Source organism: Neoarius graeffei, chromosome 7 (genome assembly GCF_027579695.1).
Source record: "Neoarius graeffei isolate fNeoGra1 chromosome 7, fNeoGra1.pri, whole genome shotgun sequence".
In the NCBI taxonomy this organism is placed as follows: Eukaryota; Metazoa; Chordata; class Actinopteri; order Siluriformes; family Ariidae; genus Neoarius; species Neoarius graeffei.
In genome coordinates this window covers 25,347,695-25,375,598 of record NC_083575.1, presented here as the reverse complement: position 1 = coordinate 25,375,598, position 27,904 = coordinate 25,347,695, and the positions used below count along the sequence as shown (strand labels likewise).

General features: G+C 42.8%; 1 protein-coding gene across 1 annotated transcript in view; it reads left to right on the top strand.

Moving 5' to 3' along the window:
* The first annotated feature begins 754 nt into the window (after positions 1-754).
* agpat5 (1-acylglycerol-3-phosphate O-acyltransferase 5 (lysophosphatidic acid acyltransferase, epsilon)) overlaps positions 755-27,904 on the top strand; it is a 36,280-nt gene continuing 9,130 nt past the window's right edge. The window contains exons 1-6 of the mRNA XM_060925449.1: positions 755-1,753; positions 14,870-14,939; positions 15,106-15,221; positions 15,307-15,396; positions 17,164-17,254; positions 26,282-26,443. Coding sequence (XP_060781432.1) covers positions 1,535-1,753; positions 14,870-14,939; positions 15,106-15,221; positions 15,307-15,396; positions 17,164-17,254; positions 26,282-26,443 — 748 coding nt within the window. The 5' untranslated portion in view covers positions 755-1,534. The remainder of the gene's footprint in view (positions 1,754-14,869; positions 14,940-15,105; positions 15,222-15,306; positions 15,397-17,163; positions 17,255-26,281; positions 26,444-27,904) is intronic.

The window sequence follows — 27,904 nt, the reverse complement described above, 5'->3', positions numbered from 1 at the left end:
GATGACCTGGCGACTTGTCCAGGGTGTACCCCGCCTTTCGCCCGTAGTCAGCTGGGATAGGCTCCAGCTTGCCTGCGACCCTGTAGAACAGGATAAAGCGGCTAGAGATGATGAGATGAAAGTATCTTCTCCAGCACCAGAAGTGTGAAAAGGATGACAGAACCTGCAGGTGTGTGCTGTATGCAGGACCCGGACTGAGGTTACATCCCAAACCACAGATCACCTCCCCTGCATGCTGCTGAAGCACACACACACTATATAAGGTGACCATTAGAGCTGAATCAGAGAAACACGATGCTTAGGAACCTTTAACTTTTCTCCCCCTGCACTGATACACAACTTTACATCCCAGCATAGAAAGGTTACCATAAGGTTATTGAACGCAGCCCGACCGTGCAGGCAGTTTCCTTTCACGTGTTTGCTGTAGATTCGAAAAAAGGGGCGTGTCTTTGGTTGAATCCCAAATGCCTTCTTACTCCACATATAAGTACACTAGATATCAAGTGTTTTTTTTTTAAGTTTCATATTTGCTTTCTTGCTCTGTTTAGTAAACCGATGAGAAAGTATAAATCCAGATTTTTTTTTTTGTGTGTGTAATTTGTATCGCTTTATTCCAGACTATAAAACAGTGGCTTGTGCAGCCTAGTTTCAGAGTAATGAGCGATTTGGGACACAGCCCTCATTTACACACAGAGCAGGCGCTTCCACCAATGAGCGAGCGCGATACTAGTGAGTCTCTGACGTCACTGGGTGTAATTTGTGGTCTGTGCAGCTGCGAGTGTAGCGTGACTTTGGTAAAGGCAGAGTAGATAAGTAGATTTGTAAGAGTTTTATTTCAAACTAATTCCAGCTGGCGGACTTGAGGATCTCGGCGTGTTATGAGGGAAACACTGGTGTTATTTGGACACCTTGCCATTTGAGTTTATTGCTCAACTCTGTAGCATCAACATTAGCCTCACCTTTGAAACCCCCACTGCGAGTCTATTCCAGAGTTTACGGTAACCACTAAGCGGAATCAAAAGCAGCTTGTCCGGTGGATTTATACTGATCTGTTTCTGATCGAACAAACTTTTATAAACACGTGTTTTATTCTGCGAGACGGAGGCGCTGTTCGCGTGTCGGAGGGATTAATGAGAGAGTGTGTGAGTGAACTTTTCTAAAGTCGATTAAATCAAACCGCTTGTGGTTACCGTAAAGCCTGGTGTAGGGTCGCACTCGGCGGTTTTGACAGTGACAGGCGCATGCTTGTGCACTGAGTGTCTGGTCAGAAGTAGACTTTGTCATGTTTTCTGTTCGAGCGCTTATATTGTAGCAGCGGTTTTTTTTTTTTTTTTTGAATGTGCACAATGACAGGGTTGAAGTGAAACTTTAAAGCAGAGCTTGTGTGTAACCCATGTGGAGGAGCTGCAGCTGCAGGATCTCGCTTCCGGACACTGTGGAGAGCCGCACAGCGCCTTTCCGAACGCCCTCTTCACTTCACTTCACTTCGCTTCACTTCTTCACTGCTTGTAGTGTTTGGGTTGTTTTCTGAAACATGCTGCTGTCGCTGATTGTGCACACACACTCTCTGCGCTATTGCATCCCGGCCGCGGTGATGCTGGGCACTGCGCCGGTTTACCTGCTCTCCTGGGGCGCATGGAGAGTCCTGTCCACTGTCCTCCCGAACAGACTCTACCACACTGTGGACGATCACATCTACACCGTGTACCAGAGCATGGTGCTGTTCTTCTTCGAAAATTACACCGGGGTTGAGGTGAGTTTACTGACTCTATCCTTCCGAAAACAGGACATGTATGACTGTGGAAGCCCATTTCCTCCCCTGTGGGTGGGTGGGCCTGTGCCCCCTGTGGGTGGGTCCGTGTGGCTCCTGCTTCTCTCATCTCATCTCATTATCTCTAGCCGCTTTATCCTGTTCTACAGGGTCGCAGGCAAGCTGGAGCCTATCCCAGCTGACTACGGGCGAAAGGCGGGGTACACCCTGGACAAGTCGCCAGGTCATCACAGGGCTGACACATAGACACAGACAACCATTCACACTCACATTCACACCTACGGTCAATTTATGGCCCTTTTTCAGCTCACTTCAGCCCAACACGGCTCGCGTTTCGACTACCAAAAACCAGCACGACTCGGCTCGCTTCAGCCCTGCTTAGCCCCTAAAACTCACACAGTTTTGGAGTGGGGCTGAAGCGTGCCGAGTGAGGCTGGGGGCGTGAGCAGACACTCCCCTGTGCACTGATTGGTGAGGAGGAGTGTCCTCACATGCCCACACACGCCCCGCGAGCACGCTGGGATCTGTAAACCCGGAAGAAGGAGAATTACGAATTACGAGAATTTCTGAAGCCTTATGCGCCTCGGCTCATCTATACGCTCTTGCCAGTATCTGTTGGCGTTGTCGGTGACAACAAGCCACAGCACCAAGACCAGCAACACTAACGACTCCATGTCCTCCATGTTTATTGTTTACTATTCGGGTCGTGAGACTACCGCTTAAAAGATCACTGATGTCACTGTTTGCACTGCTTAACGACATCACGTGACGTCCACCCACTTTCGCTAACTCCACCCAGTGTGTCCACCCACTTCCAGCCAGCACGGTTCAGCGCGGTTGTAGTCAAAATGCAACTCCAATAGCCCCGCTCAGCTCGACTCAGCCCAACTCGGCACGGCTCAGCCGCGTTTGTAGTGGAAAAGCGGCATTATAGTCACCAGTTAACCTAACCTGCATGTCTTTGGACTGTGGGGGAAACCGGAGCACCCGGAGGAAACCCACGCGGACACGGGGAGAACATGCAAACTCCGCACAGAAAGGCCCTCGCCGGCCACGGGGCTCGAACCCGGACCTTCTTGCTGTGAGGCGACAGCGCTAACCACTACACCACCGTGCTGCCCACTCCTGCTTATAAATAAAATAGTTTTCTGATCCCATGTCCATACAGTAAATCTAGCATATATACACGTGATGAGGTGAGTAGAACTGATAACATCTACACTGTGTACCAGAGCATGGTGGTGGTTTTCTTTAAAAATTACACTGGAGTTGAGGTGAGTTTACTGACTCTATCCTTCCAAAAACAGGACATATATACAAGATCCTCCTTCTCACATGACTGTGGAAGCCCATTGGGCGGCACGGTGGTGTAGTGGTTAGCACTGTCGCCTCACAGCAAGAAGGTTCTGGGTTTGAGCCCAGTGGCCGAGGAGGGCCTTTCTGTGTGGAGTTTGCATGTTCTCCCCATGTCTGCATGGGTTTCCTCCAGGTGCTTCGGTTAACCCCACAGTCCAAAGACATGCAGGTTAGGCTAATGGGTGACTCTCTAAATTGCTCACAGGTGTGAATGTGTGCAAGTGCGCAGATATGAACTGGCCACCCTACTGCTGCAATTCTGCGCAAGTTACCAAACATGGTTCACCTCAAGCCCGGATCGAGTCCATTTCTGTTTCCCAAGGTACAATCTACAGGTAAAATACCCAGGCATAAGCCAGTGCATACTTGGTGCCAGTCCCAAACCCGGATAGATTTGGGAGGGTTGTGTCAGGAAGGGCATCCAGTGTAAAACCTATACCAAATCAAAAATATGTGGAACAGATCCACTGTGGCGACCCCTAACAGCATCAGCTAAAAGATGATCTCATAATGACTTACTCACTCCTTCCAGCTTGTCCCACTGATGTTTGTGCGTGTGTGGGGGTGGTTGCTGCCCTGTGGATCCTACTGATCTACAGGTCATATTAATTGGAGTATAGTTTTGTGATGCCCTTCTTGCCCCAACCCTCCCATTTCCAAGCTTGGGAAACAACCATTCACACCTATGGACAATTTGGAGTGGTCACTTAACTTAACTGCACGTCTTTGAACTGTCAGGGAAACCGGAGCACCCGGAGGGAACCCACGCAGACACGGGGAGAACATGCAAACTCCACACAGAAAGACCCCTGTTGGCCACTGGGCTCAAACCCAGAACCTTCTTGCTGTGGTGTTGACCACTACACCACCATGCCACCCTCATAATAATTTACTAAGTCATAATTCTTAGAAACTTTCTCATTTCATTACAGCAACAAGTTTAATTTATATAGCACCTTTCACAACCCAAGGATGTTTTACAGAGTAATGGCATGACAAAGAGGAACAACTCAACCATAGCCAAGGAGACACAGGAAAAGACAAAATGACTGTTTGCGTGAGCATGAAGATAACATATTTGTTCGAACAGTCGGTGATCAGGAGAGGAAGGATGGCAGAGAGAGAAGAGATAAGGTTTGAGAGGAGTCTTGAATTTGGGAAGAGATGTCCAATCCTGAAGACAATGAGGGAGAGAATTCCACAGCTTGGGGGTTACAACCTTAAATGCCCTGGAACCCATGGCAGATAACTTTAAATTTGGGGCCGGACACCAATCCAGAAGATGAAGATCTGAGACTGCGAACGGGAGAGGGGTGTTAAAGTAAATCCATTAAATATTGAGGAGCATAGCCATAGAGTGCTTTAAATATAAACAGAAGAATTTTATATTGAATGCAGTATAGATCAGAAAGCCAGCGGAGGTTCTGGAGGTGATGTGTGCCGAGTGTTTAGTGTGGGTGAGGACTCTGGCTGTAGAGTTTTGAGGATGTTGAAGCTGAGCGACGGACTTGGCTGGAAGACCACTGAACAAAGCATTACAGTAATCTGGTCATGATGCGATAAAAGCATGGACGAGTGTTTCAGCACATGTACAGTGGGTGAAGGTTTAATGACCGTGCCATCAAAGACCAAATTAAAACTACTGTTGGAAGAGGTGACTGATTTGGAGCTAATCAGAAGATGATCCGTTTTACCAGTATTAAGTTTTTAAAAAGTTAACATTCATCCACAGCTTTAGGTCATGGATGCATTCAGAGAAGGAGCGGGGTGTAGAAGACCTGCAGCTGATGTCAATCTGCATGAGAAGGAAAATTCAAACCATGATGGTGGATAATTTGGCCCAGGGGTAGTACATAGATAATGAACAGAAGGGGACCCAAGACGGAACCCTGTGGGACGCCACAACTGACGGATGCCGTGGAGGACTTGTACTTGGCATATTTCGTTATTATGAGATATGAGAACATATTTTGGTAGTATGAGAGGGTATCTTATGACTTGCTAAGTCATTATGATGGAGGATCTCATGAGAAAAGTATTTCATTATTAAACGAAACCTCATTATGGTGACGGAAACGGGCTTTCATACATTACTGACCTCGCCACAATGGTTTCTTGTAATAAACATTGTAACTCTTTTTAATATGTAGACGAACTGTTCATTAGTGTTGTAGATTGTTAGGCTATATCTGACCAGTCTCTTGGTTTACAAGCCGTACACAATGTATTGTTCGTTATCGTGATCCTGAGGCAAATATTCACAAACCAATGTACTACTTATGTTTTGTGTAAAATCAAAGTTTCCAGGTAAGTGATGGATTGAGGCATTGGCATTGTCCTAAGATAACGGGTACCACAGGGCTGTTAAATTCATGGAACTGATTGGTGATCAGTTTTCTATAACTGCAGCACTGATTGTAGGGACGGGATTATAGACATGTTCTGGAGTAACCGCTCATTCACAGGGGCATGTGTGCTGAATAATCTGTATAATCTAAGGCTAGTAATAAACAGGATTTTAAGATTACATTATGAACACAATCGTTGATGTGGTTTAGTTTTCTTGATGCCTGTATGACCCTTTATAGAAGGAGTCTCCAGTGTCAACAGTTGGGAAGTTTTCCGCCATGGGGAAGCAGAGAGGTCAACAAGTGCCAGTGACCGGTGGTTTTCTCCGCCTCCACAGACGGTCTGCGTGGGCTACTCGATCCAAGAAAAAAAATAACTTTCCTTTCAATGTTCAAGCAATTTTTATATAGCCTCCGCTTTCCATGATTTGCTGCAAATCCAATTATTCCACCATGAAATTGTCTTCGATTCGGGTCTAGCATGCCCGAAAGCAGCGCCATATTTGTTGATCGATTCTCGCGTCCTGATTGGCTGAGCCGGACCACATGACCACGCCGTAGCAGACAGTAAAGACGCAGTTGATGGTTGTTGCAGACAGTTTCACTCAGTTTTCACAAAATGCCACGGAAGAAGAAATTAAAACCTTCCGTGGGTCAAATAAATATAAAGTCTGTTTTCAGCCGGTTTGTACGTAATTAATATCTTCATATCTAAGAATTATTTTCATATCCGGAAGCTACCCAGAGGGCTGAAGTTCCCATAGAGATGTCTGGTCTCTTAGCTAAGGCTTCATGCTTATAAAGTGCAAATAACTAATTGTGTGCAAATATTTATGCTGAAATTAAAACCGTACAATACACAATACCACACCAGAGGCACATCAAGTACATTACACATACACCATAAGCTCACCACATAGTTATGTTACAGAGCCAGGCAGCGTACTACAGAGGGGAACTGAGAAAGCCAAGCACCCCCCCCCCCCCCCCCCCCCCCCCCCCCACACACACACACACATCTGGAAGGAAATTTCATACATATTTTGCAAGTGTCTTACAGGGAAATGGTTAGTAATTTATTAGCTGAGAATGTACCAGAAGGCATGTATATTTCAAAATGTTCTGGGGGGCATGCCCCCAGACCCTTCTAGCATTAACACGCGTTTGGCTTCGCTGCCACAAATTCCAGAGCTGCCTACTACTTTAAGACGGCCACTTCAGATTTTCTGGACAATCCTGGGAAGTCTTCAGGACAGAGATGTTTGCACTTTGTTCAGTGTCTCTTGTTTCATCATAATTTCAAGAGGGAAAAGTGTGTGTGTGTGTGGCTGCTTTAACATTAAAAAAATTGCTTTCTTTACAGACATTCCACAACATGAGATGCAACTATAAACGGCTAAAAAAAAAAAGCACGTCATTCATTACTAACTTAAAAATTGTACTTGTTGAGAACCGACCGCCTTATGTCGGGCCGTATCACACCAGCCCGGTATGGATCGTTTTCCAAGAATAGTGCTTTATTCCTTATTTAATGCAGATCACTTTACTGAAAGACAGCCTAGTCATAACATGGGATTTTTCCTGCTTACTGCTCTGCCCTGTTACTGTCCTGTTTTCACTGTCAACATACAGCATGTTCAGACATGCTCTCCTTTACTTGTATCTCACCAACTCGATGTTTATCAGCATAAACGAAAGTATTCTTTTTTTAATGTTTAAAGCATTTACTATACGCCATTATACAGAGCTGTCCTACCTTAAGCCAGTATCTTACTGGGCTGCGCCAGCCTGCTACTAATTGGAGACACAACAATTGCGATAAAATATGCGAATTAGCGACAATTTTCACTTGGAATCACACTGAATTGATATTCACATATTTTATCGCAATTGTTGGGTCTCCAACTAGTCGCAGGCTGTCGCAGCCCAGTGAGATACTCGCGCACTTCCTGTCTCACGGAAACTGACTTGAGAAGGGTTCGTGACGGCTTCGCGACATCAGCGACGCATTTGCGGCTATTTTGAGAGAAATTTTGTTGCACGAATTTTTTGAACACGTTCTAAATTTCAGCGACGAAGGAGCGACATTTTGTGACTCACGTGAGGAAATTGAGAAGCCCTGTGAATGTTTCAAGACGCTTTTGAAACACTCTCGCAAACGACGTTCACAATTTGTCGCAAGCTGTCGCAGCCCAGTGAGATACCGGCTTTACAGCAGTCCTAGAGACTATGGGCACTAACCTAGATAAAGGAGTCTACATCAGGACTTGAACGGAAGGCAAACTCTTCAATCTTGCCAGACTCAAGTCCTCAACCAAAACTTGGCAAATTTGCGTGCAAGAACTGCTGTACACAGGCGACTCCTGCATTTGTAGCAACAGATTTGGATGACATGCAGGAAATCGTCGATCGCTTTGCCACAGCTGCAACCCTCTTTGGATTGAAAATCAGAGAACTCCTGTACCAACCATCACCTGAGCCACAGGCAAGGTCAAACAATGTTGTTTTGGTCAATGGAACGCCTCTTGGGAGTCCTGAGAGTTTCATCTACTTAGGCAGTGCAGTTACCAACGCAAACTCGTCAGACTTTGAGGGAGACCACCGGATTCAAGCTGCCACCAAAGCCTTCGGTGCATTACAAAAGGTCTCACCATGACCTCAAGAGAACCACCAAGTTGAAAGTATACAACGCTGCAGTTTTACCATCTCTGCTTTACGCCACTGAATCCATGACGCTCTACCATAAACATTTCAAGAAATTGACCAGGCTAAAGCTCCGACACCAGTGTCAAATCCTCACAATAAGATGGCAGGACAAGGTCCCCGATATAGAAGTCTTCAGGCGAGCCAGTACAGTAAGCGTGGAAGCCCTGATCACAGCCTCCCAACTTTGTTGGGCTGGGCATATCTGGCTCATGTCTGACATGCGACTACCCAAAGCTGTTTTCTACGGAAAACTGAATTGAGGAGACAAGGAGGACCGAAACCGAGGAGCAAAGACGTCTTGAAGAGGAGCATGCTGGAGTTATCGATCAGACATGGGAAAGGGATTCCTCGGATAGAGCAACATGCTCGGTGTCTGCAATTGAAGATGAGCATCAGAGGGAGTATACGAGGGCTCAGACATTCCATAGCGGCTCAATCAGGCCATTCGTGCCACCTCTGCGGACGACTGTTGCTCTGGTGTGGGCCTCACGGCCCATCTCCATTTCTGAACATCCTAATGAAGCAGTCATCCTCGCTAGCGATGGACAGCTGACGAAGACGCCATTATACAGGGCAAATTTGAAGTCTCTCTGAATTGCAGACAATCTTCATGCTAGTAGAAATGACTCGGAGTTTAAGAATACTATCATACTCGTATCCCTTCCTTGTCGTATTCTTGATGTTGGAAACTCAGATAAAACTGCATGTTAGGACGTTCACATCATGCATTCTGTAAGGAATAAAACATGACCAGGCATCCTGTTAGACCAGGGGTGTCAAACCTGATCCATAAAGGGCCGTGTGGCTGCAGGTTTTCATTCCAGCCATGCAGCAGCACCCTGATTTGGCTTATTCAATCAACTGACACACCCACCCTTTAATCAAGGGTGGGTGTGGCTGCAAGTATTTGACTGTGTGAAGACAGTTCAGTTGATTGAATGAGCCAAGTCAGGTGTGCTGCTGCATGGCTGGAATGAAAACCTGCAGCCACACGGCCCTTTATGGATCAGGTTTGACACCCCTGTGTTAGACAAACGTAATCAGTGACCGAGTGGAGTATTTTTCTATAACGGCACATCCCTGGGGGGGGGGGGTTCCTCTCTCCAAAGAAATTTGTCACTGACTTTTTAATTCATTCAAGAATGGCATGTTTTAACCATTTTATAGTTAATGTTTAACTTTGTGGAACATCCTCTCGACAAGTTACCGTAGTTCCTGTTATCTTCTTGATCTTTCACCAGCTTCTTTCTTTCTTGAAGTTAGTAATACAAAAAAAAAAGGTAAACAAAGTGCAAAGTCCTCTGCAAGGAAACGTCCAGCACTGTTCCAAAGCTGTTCCAAAGCACTGACACCTGAGACTCTTTCTATCAATGTGAAATAAACATCTTTCAGAATTCTTCACCATATCAATAATTGTTGTGAAATGCGTGTCTGAGAAGTCGACAACGACAAGAACAAAATGTGTGCTCCATCCATCTTTTGAGAAATGCACCTGCCTCTGGTTGTAATGTCGATTAGGCTGAATGACCTGCAAAACAAGTTCAGTTGTCTTGCAAAACACTTGAACATTGCCATAAAGGTGTGACCTGCCACCATGACAGGTCTGATACAATGAAATGTTTTTAGATACCATCTGGAACTTGTAAGACCGAGATATGGCTCTCTTTATCTCAAGAAGTGCTGTAAGTTAGGTCTAGGCAATAAAGTAAATCAGAGCAGGATGGGCAAAGTTCTTTCACCTGGTTTAGCTTTAATCCATCCTGTGGAAGTGGGAAAAGTGGGTTGAAATGCTACTTATTAATGCATCAGTTGGATTTAGAGAAGGTATATGACTGTGTGCTGAGAGAGGAGTTGTGTTACTGCATGAGCAGCGTTCCCCCTGGGTTCTGAAAATTATTCTTTTACTTTTTTCCTCCAAAAATCAAGTCAAAGAAGCATTGTTTGTAGTCGAGTCACTAAACCTCCTGTCCAAGTCCAGTCTTGAGTCCCCAATGTTCAAGTCCAAGTCATTTAAAAAAAAAAAAAAAAGTGTCCAAGACTCCAACTGCACCATTTGACGGTGGCTGTTTCAGCGCCATTAACATTTGGTTTGTTCCTGAACATGACGTATGAACAGGTGAATGTGCTTCTCTTTGTCAGGGAGTGTGAAGTATTCTGTCAGAGATGGTTGGGAGACGGATCTAAGTGCAGAAGGTGTGTTTATTAATACAAGTGAAGACGGTAAACAATCCAGAACGGCAGGCAAAATCGTAAAATGGTGAAACAGGCAATAGGTCGAGCGAGGCACAAACAGGCTATCGTAGACTCTGCAGAATCAAAGACGAGAAACAGGAAATCAGGGATCAGGAAACCAAACAAGGAAATAAGGCTCGGTAATGTGTCAGCAATGCAGCTCAATACTTCGCAAAGTAAGTGTGTGGTGTCCCCCCCCCCCCCCCCCCCCCCCTTCTCACAGGCGCTGATTGCGCCTTAATCGTGCAGGTGCGAATCGTTTACGACTCGGACGGAGTCGGCTTGGTGCATGTGCTGTCCAGCGCACGCCCGAGAGTCTATCTGATGCATGTGCCAAGGTGCACAGGTGTGACACTCTTGCACGAAATTAGTACAAAAATTAATGTAGATATAAATATCTTGCGCCAAATTATGGCATGTTATAAGAAATAAAGAAAAAATCCGAGTCCTCATCTTCAATTTACGAGTCCTAATGCAGTTAATGCACAAGTCAGAGCCAGCAGTGCTCAAGTCCAATTTGAGTCACGAGTCCTTAAAATTAGGGCATAAGTTGGACTTGACTCAGAGTCCTGGACTCGAGTATGACAAGCCTGCAAGGAAGTATTCATCACGTTTTCTTAGTCTGTATTTTTTCTTAGTTACTGACTTATCACAGGCCTAGACATTAAGCATTTACCACTGGTGGCCCATTGGGCCAGTGGAATTGAAAAGTGACTGGCCCAAATGGAAAATGTGGTGGCCCGAGTACGCGCGGTACCCGAACCACGGCTGCCACAGGCAGCCGCTGCAAGCGCCGCAGGTGCTTGCACAAAGAGGGGCGTCCGGGGGCCCTCCCCTGGAAAATTTTGATTCTTCAATTCATATTCATGCATTCTGGTGCATTTTTAAGGTGAAATTAATGAAAATAAGATTATTCATATTTTGCTAACATTTATTATATCTTTATTGTTTGTTCACATTGATATTTTGTTTGCATTTCTTGTTCTATCAATTTCTTAGTTACATTTAAAAATTTCCTTTGTTCTTGTTCTCTGTTCGTTTAACACATGCTGTTGATTACTGTTTTACATGAACAATTGTTTGTATAAGTTTTAGAATAAGCTAAGTTTTGCCTCACCATGCAACTAACTTGTTTATAGAATAAGCTTTGCCTGTAACCCACCCTGTGTGATGGGGACATGTTTTCCTTTTTTGTCATGGTTTCAACTTTGGCTCATATATTCTCAACATTGTAGATATTGAATTCTCACTACTGTAGATATTCTTATAGAAATGGAGGTACAATGAACTTTTTAAATACATCTTTATGTAATAGCTACAAGACACACACAGGCCAGTCCCAAGTCTGGATGAAAGGTGAGGGTGGCATACTAACCCTCATCATGCTGGATTTAAATGGGCATTTTTATTGCCCATGAAGTTTTATTTCTTAATAAAATATCATGAGAATCATTGACAAACCATACATTTCCTGAAAGGGTGAACTTTTGGGAATAATCTAGTGAGATTTTTGCAAAGCCTTACCTGCTCGGGGGTGATGTATAACCCTAATTACCTGTTAATTAGCTAATTAACAGGTATGCTCAGGTGAGCCAAAAAGGGGTGAAATGTTGTATTTTTTTTAAATAAGACAAGCTATAAACACCAAATTTTCAGGATATGCCCTTGGGGGAACTAGTAGTAAATTTTTGCAAATTCAGCTCATTTGCATAAACCGTTGCCATGGCAACAGCAGATACCCTAGCAACTGAGGGTATACTGGGTTTACCATGGTCTGGTTGTACCAGAGAGGGTCAGAATAGTTATTATTTTTGTTGTAATGAACTAATGTAGACCTAGTTTGGCTATTTTGATAGATTTCATCATCTTTGGATATTTGAATAATATAATATATGGGATCAGATCTAATTTACCACATTATTTTATCTGTTCTATTTCAGTCATAGCACCCAACATTTATACTTCATTCTTTAATCACTAAAAGTTGATACATGTGTAGCTAGGGCTGAACGATTTTAAGAAAAAATTGAATTGCGATTTTTCTGGCAGATATTGCGATTTCGATTTCAACCACGATTTTTTTTTCTTTAAATCAAGTTTCAGTGCAAATTAATTAATACAATGAATTCCATAAAGCTAATGCAAGAATGAAAACTGAGGTCAACAGATTTCAAATGTAGGCCTGTTTATTAACATTGAGTGCCTGAGGAACAAGTTATAATAACTTAAAATAAAAAGAGAGCCATCTTTCTTAAGTAAACTTTTTTGCTTCTTTTACTTTTCCCATTTACAACATATCAGACATAAAAAAAAAAAAGGTTGATCAATGGCTCAGCAGCATCAAAATATTGCACTTTTGTAAAAGAATGTACATAAGTATTATAAATTATAACTAGAGCCAACAATTCCCCTGTGGGAAATAAGAGTGATGCAGTGGCTGTAGCAGTCGCTATTGCAGGGCCCCTCCCTCCTGTGTGTGTGAGAGAGAGCGAGCAGCCCCACCCGCGTGCTCAGACACAGAGACAGAGAAAGCGCACTTTTTCCTCACAGTGCTCCCTCCAAACAACGGGGATTTACACGAAAACGGAAGGAGATATTCACAAAATTCTTTCACACTGAGTGCCACAAGGCTTTCCTGAACGTAATTTTTTTTTGTCTGTAGTGTAAAAAATGAGGACAATTTATTGACGAAACAAAACATGGGTCAGTTTAGGAGCACTGAGAAAAACCGCGGCTTTGACGATCCCAAAATCGTGTTGTCTGAGATCGCGATTTTCGGTTGAAAACGATAGATCGTTCAGCCCTACGTGTAGCCATATTACTTGGCAGCGTATCCTGAAATTTTGATATTTAATATACAAAGTCTAAACGATTTTACACCATCTGAAGCTAAAGTGCATGTGTTGAAATGCTGTTTTACGATTTGGCACCATATTTGGCGAGTTGTAAACAGATCGTGACGTCGCGCATTCTGATTGGCTGCGGAGTTCAAATTCCCTGCATCCAATGATGAGGGTTATTTCGCCAGATCAATTGAGGAAAGGAAGAAACTTTTATAAAAGTAGAACATCTTATTTGAAACATTGGAAGGGGCATTTATTGCCTTGTGTAAAGATTGTGAAATTGCGAATAGTGTTCAAACTGTGAAACACATTCGGACATCCCTAATGCATGGGTGACCCGTAAGTGCAACAACCAACTTCAAAAGCACGTCAACTACTTTTGCTCAGTGTTTGTTACAGTACATGCCATAACCATGGAGGATGTTTACATCCTAAATGATGCTTCTGATGCTATTTTAGATGTGCTGTCAAATTTGTGCGACATTTTAATGAGTATGGAAGAAGATTCTCTGGTCAAATGAGACTAACATTGATCTTTTTGGCCATCATGTGTGGCGCAAACCCAACACCCTGAGAACACCATTCCTACAGTGAAGCATGGTGGTGGCAGCATCATGCTGTGGGGATGTTTTTCATCTACAGGGACAGGAAAGCTGGTCAGGACTGAAGGAAAGATGGATGGCACTAAATACAGGGTAATTCTGGAGGAAAACCTGTTTTGAATCAGCCAGAGGTTTGAGAATGGGCTGAAGGTTCACATTCCAGCAGGGCAATGACCCTAAACATACTGCTAAAGCTACACTGGAGTGGTTTAAAGGGAAATATTTAAATGTCTTGGAATGGCCTAGTCAAAGCCCAGACCTCAATCCAAGAGAGAATCTGTGGCATAACTTGAAGATTGCTGTAGACCAACGCAACCTGTCTAAATTGAAGGAGTTGGAGCAGTTTTGCCTTGAGGAATGGGCAAAAATCCCAGTGGCTAGATGTGCTAAGCTAATAGAGACATACCCCAAGAGACTTGCAGCTGGAATTGCAGCAAAAGGTGGCTCTACAAAGTATTGACTTTGGGGAGAGTGAATACTAATGCACACACCAGAATTAAAAAAAAACTTTAATATTGTGCCACAAACACAAGATGGAAAAAAACAGAATTCACCTTTGAAGTGGTAGGCGTGTTGTGTAAATCAAATGGTGCTAACCCTCAAAATGCATTTAAATTCCAGCTTGTAATGTGACAAAACAGGACAAACACCAAGGGCGATGAATGAATGAATAAGTTTTGCAAGACACTGTATTTCAATAGCACAAGCGGAGGTTCATACTTGAAACTGTAGCAGTAACATTTTACACAAGCTTCTGGAGATCACTGTGCTCGAATAAGCTATATATAATGAGCACGGATTGAATGTCACACCTGGTGTGTTTACAACCCAGGACGTTTCTCTTATACACTTGAGAATAATGTATGTGAAAAGTCGCTATTGCGAATGTTAATGTTTTCGTGTGTTGTGTTTTATTTTGGCAGATGTATTGTGGTGGTTTTTTTTTTTTTTTTTTTTTTTTTTACACTTCCTGCATTCTCTCATATAGTGTTTTATTTATTAATCACTTAGATTATTATTTATGGAGACATACCAAAGAAGAAGGAGAACATCGTTTATCTGTCCAACCATCAATCAACAGGTAAGTCTTGGTGCAGGGCCATATTGCTTATTTGTGGTCATCAAGACTACATTAAGCATTAATAACCTTTTTATTAACAGTATAAAGTCTGTCTATGAAATTGCATGATTGATTGACTGAGCCTTGTTGTATATCCCCCCCCCCCCCCCCCGCCAAAATGCCATAGCGGATTGGATCATTGCTGACATGCTAGCAATTCGCCAAAATGCACTCGGCCATGTAAGATACGTGTTAAAAGATGGTCTGAAATGGCTTCCGCTGTACGGCTGGTATTTCTCTCAGGTATTGTATGCTTCCTTGTGATATTTCATCAATGCAATTTGGTAAGCGTTATTGGGATCAGGGATACCTTGTGTGTCTTTTAAAGCACGGAGGCGTATATGTCAAGCGGAGCGCCAAGTTTGATGAAAAGACCATGAGAAGGAAACTCCGCTCTCAGGTGGATGTCGGCGCACCAGTGAGTATACAATACTGTACAGCATTTCCTACTTAAAACCAGGACATTATGCGAAACAGGCAGGGGTGTGATTTACGATGCACAAAAATACAGTTAAACAAGTCAATGATTACGTATCAATTCACTCACGACTGATCGGGTAGGATCCGAATCAAACCCGATCCAATAGGATTCATCTGTCCATCCGTTATCCGTAACCGCTTACCGTATCCTGTACAGGGTCGTAAGCAAGCTGGAGCCTATCCCAGCTGACTACGGGCGAAAGGTGGGGTACACCCTGGACAAGTCGCCAGGTCATCACAGGGCTGACACATAGACACAACCATTCACATTCACACCTACGGTCAATTTAGAGTCACCAGTTAACCTAACCTGCATGTCTTTGGACTGTGGGGGAAACCGGAGCACCCGGAGGAAACCCACGCGGACACGGGGAGAACATGCAAACTCCACACAGAAAAGCACGGTGGTGTAGTGGTTAGCGCTGTCGCCTCACAGCAAAAGTTCTGGGTTCGAGCCCCGTGGCCGGCGAGGGCCTTTCTGTGCGGAGTTTGCATGTTCTCCCCGTGTCCGCGTGGGTTTCCTCCGGGTGCTCCGGTTTCCCCCACAGTCCAAAGACATGCAGGTTAGGTTAACTGGTGACTCTAAATTGACCGTAGGTGTGAATGTGAGTGGTTGTCTGTGTCAGCCCTGTGATGACCTGGCAACTTGTCCAGGGTGTACCCCGCCTTTCGCCCGTAGTCAGCTGGGATAGGCTCCAGCTTGCCCGCGACCCTGCACAGGATAAGCGGCTACAGATGACGGATGGATGGACTCTGTACAGTAACTGCATAATAAAGTCGGCGAGCTATTGCACATACTTCTCCTAAGCTAGTTTCAGCTCTCTTTGTGTGGTTTTTCAGGTGTCGTTAGGGTTGAAATTTGTTGAAGAATTGGCAACCCTGCGTATCAGTGAAAGCCTGACCAGAGAGCTGATGTTTAATTTTTTACATTATAATGCACACCTTTTTGTTTGGGTTTTATGCTGCAGGGAGTCTGAATGGAGTTTCAGTGATTGCAACTTTATACACTGAAATATTTTAATCAAGCAATGCTTATTTTTGCTGTAGAGAAAATGTGTTGGATCTCGACACCACTATCACATCGTATCACAAGTGTGTCTTTATACTCCGAATAAACAACATTCTCGCATACTGAGTTTGCTTATTTTGAAGAAATCCAATTTCAAGATATATATGTTTTTTTAAAAAAGCAACTGACTAACAACGTGTTCAGTGCCTGGAGGTGAATGGTTCCAAGGATCGGGGCCGCCCTCAGAAAACCTGCCGTCAAGTTGTTGCACAAGATCAAGCCAAATGGAGGAAAAGCATCAGATGACAGTCCAATCCATGCTTGCCTGGACTAATAAAGGGCTATAAAGATGATGAAGCTGTCCAAGCTTACAGTTGATTCATGTTGACACTTAAATTTTCTTTATTGGGTGAAATGTCCTGGCCGTTTTCTCTGAAGTTTCTGTGACTGACTGGGAAAAAATAGGTTTATGCCAAATGACTTTTTCCCATGACACTCTTTGGGATCCCATGACAGCTGATATGGGGTGGAGCAAAGCCTTTTAAGTTGGAGTCTTCCATCACTGTAATAATGGGCATTTCCGAGTGATGCATTCAATTCCTTAGAAGCTTTGATTGATTTATGCTTCTACAGTAATTGCTTCAGAGATATAAACATCCCTAATGTTTGTGCTCTGGTCCATTATTTTCTCCACAGATGTATCTTGTCATATTCCCCGAAGGAACGCGCTACAACCCTGAATTGAAGGAAGTGATTAAAGCCAGTCAGGCTTTTGCTGCAAAAGAAGGTACTCGTCCCTCTCTGCCTCATTGATTTTTATATATATATATATATATATATATAAAATATAAACCCCGATTCCAAAAAAGTTGGGACAAAGTACAAATTGTAAATAAAAACAGAATGCAATAATTTACAAATCTCAAAAACTGATATTGTATTCACAGTAGAACATAGACAACATATCAAATGTCGAAAGTGAGACATTTTGAAATTTCATGCCAAATATTGGCTCATTTGAAATTTCATGACAGCAACACATCTCAAAAAAGTTGGGACGGGGGCAATAAGAGGCTGGAAAAGTTAAAGGTACAAAAAAAGGAACAGCTGGAGGACCAAATTGCAACTCATTAGGTCAATTGGCAATAGGTCATTAACATGACTGGGTATAAAAAGAGCATCTTGGAGTGGCAGCGGCTCTCAGAAGTAAAGATGGGAAGAGGATCACCAATCCCCCTAATTCTGCGCCGACAAATAGTGGAGCAATATCAGAAAGGAGTTCGACAGTGTAAAATTGCAAAGAGTTTGAACATTATCATCATCTACAGTGCATAATATCATCAAAAGATTCAGAGAATCTGGAAGAATCTCTGTGCGTAAGGGTCAAGGCTGGAAAACCATACTGGGTGCCCGTGATCTTCGGGCCCTTAGACGGCACTGCATCACATACAGGCATGCTTCTGTATTGGAAATCACAAAATGGGCTCAGGAATATTTCCAGAGAACATTATCTGTGAACACAATTCACCGTGCCATCCGCCGTTGCCAGCTAAAACTCTATAGTTCAAAGAAGAAGCCGTATCTAAACATGATCCAGAAGCGCAGACGTCTTCTCTGGGCCAAGGCTCATTTAAAATGGACTGTGGCAAAGTGGAAAACTGTTCTGTGGTCAGACGAATCAAAATTTGAAGTTCTTTATGGAAATCAGGGACGCCGTGTCATTCGGACTAAAGAGGAGAAGGACGACCCAAGTTATCAGCGCTCAGTTCAGAAGCCTGCATCTCTGATGGTATGGGGTTGCATTAGTGCGTGTGGCATGGGCAGCTTACACATCTGGAAAGACACCATCAATACTGAAAGGTATAGACCCCTTCGCATGTTTGTAAACAAACCAACCGTTGCCAGGATGTGCGCGCAGCCTGGACCCAGAAACGATGGCGCTGCCCATAGACCGGCATTATGAGCTGTCAGATTATGCCAAACAATTGTCGTTACAAGATCGAGAATGCTATGTAAATAAGTTAACTCCTAACAAGTGGACATCGCCTACCGGATCCGCATTTAATAAAAGAGTGGACAGACGATGTTAGTAAGTTCCCTGGTATACAATGGCCATATATATACTCGGACCTTATTGACAAGACTTCAGTGTACACCCACGAAAAACTTCGTGCCTACAAGTCTTTAGACCCATATGATTATGTGCGGGCATGTACAACTTGATTAACAATGGGACATTCATATTCATTTTGTTTTAATCAAATTATGCCAGTGATGTGATGGCAATGTGGCTTTAGCTACAACAGCAAATCCCAACACTAAACAGCAATTTGCAGGAGGTAATGGCATGAAAGGAATGATGGTGTAAAGAGTGCAGCTAAGAGAAATCAGAGCTGCGTAAAAAGCGAGAGGCAGAGAGCAGAAATGAAACTGAACGGGGCGGGAGCTAGGTTAGAGCAGTCAGCGTAAGTTGGCATTTAGAGTGAGGGCACACAATTTTACCTTTCCATCCTTGCTTTAAAATTGTGATTTTCGGCATACACAAATAACGATGGCACAAAATCTGGACTGCTTGAGTCAAGCGAGACCTCTCCTACAAACAAAATTGCATGCAAAGCTAAGTTAACATGCTAACAATATTCATTACATTGTGTAACTATGACCCAGCTAATCAGACAAACGTTACCAAAGTATTTTGCTACATCAATAAACGAAGACTAGAAAGAATAAAAAAAGATTTAATAAATAGCCTGATCTTACCTGTGATGAAGTGGGCGCTGCAAACCCGCGCATTTTTGATAGTGCTTTCATCCCAGTCTACACGTTTGATGGCTTGTAGCCATAGACGTTGGCGATTTTTTTTTTTTTTTTTTTTTTGGAATGGGTGAGATCCTGCTGGAATTCTGTACATTTTAACCCCATCACTGCTACGATTCTGACATCCGAAAAAACAACAACTAGGCATTTCTGAGTCTTTTTTGGGTCCAGGCTGCGCGCGCAATTTCCGCTTACGTATGAATGACGTTTACTGCAAAGGGGTCTATTTCCAGGTTCTAGAGCAACATATGCCCCCATCCAGACGACGTCTCTTTCAGGGAAGACCTTGCATTTTCCAACATGACAATGCCAAACCACATACTGCATCAATTACAGCATCATGGCTGCGTAGAAGAAGGGTCCGGGTACTGAACTGGCCAGCCTGCAGTCCAGATCTTTCACCCATAGAAAACATTTGGCGCATCATAAAACACAAGATACGACAAAAAAGACCTAAGACAGTTGAGCAACTAGAATCCTACATTAGACAAGAATGGGTTAACATTCCTATCCCTAAACTTGAGCAACTTGTCTCCTCAGTCCCCAGACGTTTACAGACTGTTGTAAAGAGAAAAGGGGATGTCTCACAGTGGTAAACATGGCCTTGTCCCAACTTTTTTGAGATGTGTTGTTGTCATGAAATTTAAAATCGCCTAATTTTTCTCTTTAAATGATACATTTTCTCAGTTTAAACATTTGATATGTCATCTATGTTCTATTCTGAATAAAATATGGAATTTTGAAACTTCCACATCACTGCATTCCGTTTTTATTTACAATTTGTACTTTGTCCCAACTTTTTTGGAATCGGGGTTTTTATATATATATATATATATATATATATATATTTTTTTTTTTTTTTTTTTTTTCCTTCCTTTCCTCCGCACCAGTTTACCTTCAGCCGTCTTATTCAGCGTTCCCTGAGGCAAAACATTCTTGGCTGGATGACCGTGATTAGATATTAGACAGGGTGTCAGGTTTTGATTTGCTGATTGGACCGAGCCACAGTAGGATTATGTCGTTGATGTCTGATATGAAGGTGTGCTAGAAACCTTCTTGACTTAAAATCTTGTTTGTGTTCATCAGTTAGAGTGACGTTCCCTGACACTCTTATTAAATGATGTTAAAATGGGAAACATTTCTCGGGGCCATTTTGTAGCATATTTCAAGTGACATGTTGTGACTGGAAATAGTGGATCTTATTCAGATTTGTGTACAGTCAAATCTGATCATACAGCAGGTTTCTGACCGGTTCAAACTTCAGTGCTTTTAAGTTAAACAAAATAAAATCACTGGGCTCACTTGTATAGGATAATTGTCTTATGACCCGTACGGACCAGCGCACTCTTAATAAAACCATTGGAAAAAGTCATGTGACTGGGCAGATACGGATTTTTGAATCCGGTCCAGAAAAAGCCGTATGCGGCCCTGGACCCGTTTCCCTCGCTTTCGCCGGTTTCATTTTGTTTATCTTACTGCTGGTATTCTCAAGGTAGCGTTGAATATTTGATGAAAAGGAAGAAGTCTAAATTTTAAATGTAGTCTAAATGTAGTCTAAATTTTTTTCTTTTTTTCTCTTCTACAGTGGTGCTTAAGTTTGTGAACCCTTTAGAATTTTCTGTGTTTCTGCATAAATGTGACCTAAAACATCATCAGATTTTCACACAAGTCCTAAAAGTAGATAAAGAGAACCCAGTTAAACAAATGAGACAAAAATATAATACTTGGTCATTTATTTATTGAGGAAAATGATCTGTGAGTGGCAAAAGTATGTGAACCTTTGCTTTCAGTATCTGGTGTGACCCCCCCCTTGTGCAGCAATAACTGCAACTAAACATTTCCGGTAACTGTTGATCAGTCCTGCACAACGGCTTGGAGGAATTTTAGCCCGTTCCTCCGTACAGAACAGCTTCAACTCTGGGATGTTGGTGGGTTTCCTCACATGAACTGCTCGCTTCAGGTCCTTCCACAACATTTCGATTGGATTAAGGTCAGGACTTTGACTTGGCCATTCCAAAACATTAACTTTATTCTTCTTTAACCATTCTTTGTTAGAACGACTTGTGTGCTTAGAGTCGTTGTCTTGCTGCATGACCCACCTTCTCTTGAGATTCAGTTCATGGACAGATGTCCTGACATTTTCCTTTAGAATTCACTGGTATAATTCAGAATTCATTGTTCCATCAATGATGGCAAGCCGTCCTGGCCCAGATGCAGCAAAACAGGCCCAAACCATGATACTACTAGCCTGGCTAACGCGACTTCAAAGCTCTCCGAGCATTTGGTCTGGCCAAGCTATTAAGCCAAACCATTTCCCAGAGCCCGTGGTTGACCCGCCTCCCTGAAATGCCTCAGTTTGCTACTGGTTGAAGCCAGAAAAGGCTGTGACGAAGCTTAAACCAATCACATCATTCTTTCCTCTGACGTATGTGACGCGACGGGGCTAACTGGTAGATTAAACTCTTACCGAAGCCGGTCGGGAGCAAGACGAAAACGTCCTTCCTTTCAATAAATACCTCCAGGGCTGCTCTTTGCTCCGTTTTCAATGAGAACTTCCCATTGAATGCTTTCAATACAGCATCTACCGCTGTGTTAAAGGCTTGCCGCTGCTCCATGTTCGTGATGTGAATGAAGCGCTTCCGGCATAGATTCTGTAAACAATCTATGGCTTCCGGTCGCAGTTCTACTACGTCACTGCCTTGAACGCGCCTCTACCCAGGGCCGTTGGAGATGCTCAAAGTTGATTGGTTCCCGATTTTTCGGGAGCTTGGAAATGCTGTAGATAGCCTGCCTGGCCAGACTAAGCTCGGAACAGGCCCTCGTGTTGCGTCACGCTTAGGATGGGCCCAGGCTATGATACTACTACCACCACCATGTTTCACAGATGGGATAAGGTTCTTCTGCTGGAATGCAGTGTTTTCCATTCTCCAAACATAACGCTTCTTATTTAAACCAAAAAGTTCTATTTTGGTCTTATCCGTCCACAAAACATTTTCCCAATAGCCTTCTGGCTTGTCCATGTGATCTTTAGCAAACTGCAGACGAGCAGCAATGTTCTTTTTGGAGAGCAGTGGCTTTCTCCTTGCAACCCTGCCATGCACACCATTGTTGTTCAGTGTTCTCCTGATGGTGGACTCATGAACATTAACATTAGCCAATGTGAGAGAGGCCTTCAGTTGCTTAGAAGTTACCCTGGGGTCCTTTGTGACCTCGCCGACTATTACACGCCTTGCTCTTGGAGTGATCTTTGTTGGTCGACCACTCCTGGGGAGGGTAACGATGGTCTTGAATTTCCTCCATTTGTACACAATCTGTCTGACTTTGGATTGGTGGAGTCCAAACTCTTTAGAGATGGTTTTGTAACCATTTCCAGCCTGATGAGCATCAACAACGCTTTCTCTGAGGTCCTCAGAAATCTCCTTTGTTAGTGCCATGATACACTTCCACAAACATGTGTTGTGAAGATCAGACTTTGATAGATCCCTGTTCTTTAAATAAAACAGGGTGCCCACTCACACCGGATTGTCATCCCATTGATTGAAAACACCTGACTCTAATTTCACCTTCAAATTAACTGCTAATCCTAGAGGTTCACATACTTTTGCCACTCACAGATATGTAATATTGGATCATTTTCCTCAATAAATAAATGACCAAATATAATATTTTTGTCTCATTTGTTTAACTGGGTTCTCTTTATCTACTTTTAGGACTTGTGTGAAAATCTGCTGATTATAAATGAGGTCATATTTATGCAGAAATATAGAAAATTCTAAAAGGTTCACAAACTTTCAAGCACCACTGTATATAGAAACTACATAGCAAGCTGTATGTCCTTAGAGGGGATGACTGTTATCCTGCTTAACTTCAGCAAGAAATCTTTTGAAAACGTTCATGTTGTACTTTGGTTTCTTGGGGGGGGGTTTATGGTGTCTTCTTGTTGTTCTTGGATACACAAGTGAATTTCTTTGCTCGTAAACCCCCCCCCCCCAATCTTTGTCAACAATTTCAGCTTGTTCAGTGAAGTCTGTGTCTGATAAATTATCTGGATAATAAAATTCACTTTCATTCTTCTCTATTGTGTTGCTCATTTTTCAAAGTAACGGTTCAGAGCAAAATAAAATGGCAGAAGCGAGGGAAACGGGTCCAGGGCTGCATGCATCTTTTTCTGGACCAGACTCAAAAATCCGTATCTGCCCAGTCACATGACTTTTCCCACTGGTTTTATTAAAGGTCGACTGCCTTTCAGATTTTAAGTGTAGATCATAAAAAAAAGAATTCCTTGATGCCCAATTATTTTTGTTTAGTGGACCGAAAGCTACCGAATTGAAATCACAGACTTCCAATTTTTTTTGTTTTTTTTAAATGGAGTAATTAATGAATTTAGGGCCACTTGGCTCCAAATTCTCCGCTATTTTTTTTTTTTTTCCTTGCTTCACCATGAGCCAAATCAAGATGCTACATCATGTGGTGGGCTTTCCCTGTTCGTGCAAGGCATTGTGGGATACAAATTTGAAACGGGAGAGGAAAATGGAGGACGAGTGTGTGAATGAAACGTGAAAGACCGACTATAGTAACAGAAAGCGAGAAGAAAAGACGTTATGTTGCGAAGGAAAGGAAACGCAGGACCAAACTAATAAATACTGGCGGTCAGCGAGCACCTCAGTGTGATCAGCTGTTCATTTAGTGACAGAATGATGGAACTGTCAGTGCACGGTCAAAGGTAAATCTGCGCACGCACACACACGGACTTCCTCTGTCTACTTGACTGCGCAAAGCGAGCGATTTCATGCACATTATTTGCTCAGGAATCCCCTCAAATTAAATAACTTCCCAGCCACAGAATGGCCTTTTTTAAAGATATGACAGAAATAAGCATGTATCACAATGACCAAATTTCAGAGGGAACTAAATTTCACCGATTTTATGAAATCAAAAGGCCGTCTAGTTTTTAAGAGCGTGTGTACGGATCTGTACAGGTCATATGATAATTGTCAGTTTTTTTCGCGGTCCAAATCCTGCACTCTGATTGGCTGGCGAGCGGGTCCATGTCCTATGGTACGGACCCCGGTTATGGACCTCTGGCGACTCGCTCATTCACAACAACAAAAAAAACATAATAGCGTTTTTTTTTTTGGTCAACATTTTTTTTTAATAAGATTTATTAAGATTATCAAAAATCTTATACATTTTTGCCAGCATTTCTCAGGAGAATAGCATTAATTTTACAGCATGGATAGCGATAACGACAGTGTTCACAGCGAAAGCGAGTCTTACTACCCTGAGGAAGAAGAAATAAACATTTCAGGAGAAAGCTAAAACCTGTAACTGTTGCTAACGCCGAGCAAAAACATGGCTGAATCCTGAATGACTCCTATTTTTATAAATAGGTGGCAAAATTTTTTTTTTTTTCCTGCCATGGAAGTGCACTTGTATACCGAGGAGGAAGCCATTTGCATTACAGCCATGAATGAGGATTCAGAATGGCATTAATTTTACAGCATGGATAGCAATAACGGCAGTCTTCACAGCGAAAGCGAGTTTTACTACCCTGAGGAAGACAAAAATAAAAGAAAACATTTCAGGAGAAAGCTAAAAACCTCTAACTTGCTAACGCCAAACAAAAACATGGCTGAATCCTGAATGACTCAATTTTGTATAAATAGGGAACTACATAGGCGGCAAAATGTAGTTTTTTTTTTTTTTTTTTTCCTGCCATGGAAGTGCACTTGTATACCGAGGAGGAAGCCATTTGCATTACAGCCGTGAATGAGGATTCAAAATGGTGGCTCGGCTTGGTTTTCCCTTTCGGGCGCTCTCGCTTTCTGTTAGAATTTGCTCAATAAAAAAATACATATATTATTTACCAACTTAAGGTCGGTCCGTATGGTGAAATACCGTGACCTCGGCCTTGAATACTGACCTCAGCCCAGAGGGCCTCGCTCAGTACTTTCAAGACCTCGGTCACGATATTTCACGATACAGACCTCCCAGCTGGCAAATAATATACATGTCTGTCTGTATTTTCCTAGCCTGTATGATGATGATGATATAAGTTGTCATAAAAAAGAAAGGATTGCAAAAGACAAACTATCCTGAAGCATCCGGTCTTCTGTTTCTGAGCTGATTCTGTCCATTTTCTTCTGATGTCATCTTTTGGTTAGTTATTCCATTGTTGAGGACACAGAGTAAACACAATCCCCTCTAAGTAAGCTCCACTGGAATTAATATTTTCCCCGCTCTATTGACTCGGATGTGGTGATCGCCTGCTGAATGCATAAATTATGAGTATAAATTTGAGTAAAAGAATTTCCACGGTGTTATCTCAGCACAGGCAAATACTCTATATATGGTCAAAAGGTTCTGGATATCTGACCGCTGTGCTTTTTGAACATCCTGTTCAAGATCTAGTCCACCTTTGCTGTTTTAATAACCTCCGCTCTTTTGAGAAGGCTTTCCATGAGATTTTGGAGCTTGGCTGTGGGGCTTTGCTCATTCAGCCACAAGGTCAGGAAGCCTGGGGTGCCATCGGCATTCTAGTTCATCCCAGGGATGTTCAGTAGGGTTGAAGTCAAGGCTCTGTGCAGGACACTCGAGTTCTCCTACTCCAAACTTGGCAAACTATGGCACTTGCTTTGTGCACGGGGGCATTGTCGTGCTGGAACAGGCTTGGGCCCCTTGATTCCAGTGAAAGGAAATTGTAATGTCACCAGCATCCAAAGGTATTCAAGACCATCATGTGCTTGAACCTTTGTGGTCCACATATAGGTGTGGTCGTCAGTTTTCCACAAGTTTTTGGCCACATGGTCTACATCACAGGCCCCACCTTGAGAACTATGGCTGAAGCGAGTAAACTCTGTTACTAAGAGGAAGTCCATTTTGTTTCTCGGTCCTTACTTGGATCTGGTTTCCGGATCATGTCGAGTTTTAAAAAGGGGATCGGTGCACATCTCTAGAAGTGACCGCTGTTTCTGTTTGTCTTGTATGACTATCATAGGGCTTTCTGTGTTAAAACACATTCTGACGCCAAGAATGAAGGCATCGCATATAGCAATAGAGTCCATGAAGGATCACCTGGACGCAGTTTACGACATCACCGTGGCTTACGAAGGCACGCTGACTGCAGACGGGAAAAGACGCTCTGCCCCTTCGATGCCAGGTACAGTGACGCACTTTACACCCTTCTCGTACAGCCAGAAAAATGACTTTTCAGCTGTTGCATGCAGCATTGCACAGAAGATGGACATGATTCAGTTGGATTAAAGAGGCCAGGTCATCGAATATAAATGTCAAGTCTTTCAAAATAATCTAGAGATCTGAAAAAAGGGCAGCTTGCCTGTCGGTGTCTGCTAATTCCAAGTACAGTCAGGTTCCTAGAATACATAAATATGGATTTCCTGTTGCTTACTGTAAACAGGACGTTATGGCGTGCTATCTTCCCGCGCCTTGGTGTTCCCAAAAACATTAAAGCCATCACTTGTTATGCAAAAAAACATCCTGTTTTTGGACAGGAATAAACAGCAATGACATCTAAGTAATGTTATTGATATGTCTAACATTCTTCACGTGTTAATCAAGTGTGTTAGTCATTGCATAAGAATGAGTCAGATATTATTTCAGTATATTTTTGTTTTAAATTTAGATTCCCTGATTGGTCTTCAGCAGGTGAGCGTGTGCACGTTGTGTTGCTCGGCTTTCGCCTTCGAGTTTTTGTCGGAAGGTTTCAAGGCGCTCAGCTTAGATGGTGTATATTATATCCATCAGAAAGCTCAATTATTGTTTGACCCACATGTGAACTGTTTTTGACCGGACATTGGTCCACTACATGGATTAACATTCTGTCCTTGGGTTGCATAACTTTTTATTCAAACATTCACAGCTCATTCCTGGTATCTTTAGCTCAACGGAAAAGGCAGCATGTCCAATTCATTCTTTATGAATGAAGTTATGGTGTATTTATATAACACAGAGAGAAAATACTGACCTGAGCTGTTTAATCCATTTTCTGTTATGGTACTCAGCCAAGTGTTTTCTTCAAATAAAAGAACTGCCAGAAACAACCTGAAATGTTATATTTGAGAGACTAATCGATAATATGCTTAAAAATGCAACCTTGAAACTACCAGCACAATAGTTACGACAGGGGACACATGCAGGGAAGTTCTATTTATATTACCGTTCAAAAGTTTGGGGTCACCCAGACAATTTTGTGTTTTTCCATGAAAAGTCACACTTTTATTTACCACCATAAGTTGTAAAATGAACAGAAAATATAGTCAAGACATTTTTCTGGCCATTTTGAGCATTTAATCGACCCCACAAACGTGATGCTCCAGAAACTCAATCTGCTCAAAGGAAGGTCAGTTTTATAGCTTCTCTAAAGAGCTCAACTGTTTTCAGCTGTGCTAACATGATTGTACAAGGGTTTTCTAATCATCCATTAGCCTTCTGAGGCAATGAGCAAACACATTGTACCATTAGAACACTGGAGTGAGAGTTGCTGGAAATGGGCCTCTATACACCTATGGAGATATTGCACCAAAAACCAGACATTTGCAGCTAGAATAGTCATTTAGCACATTAGCAATGTATAGAGTGGATTTCTGATTAGTTTAAAGTG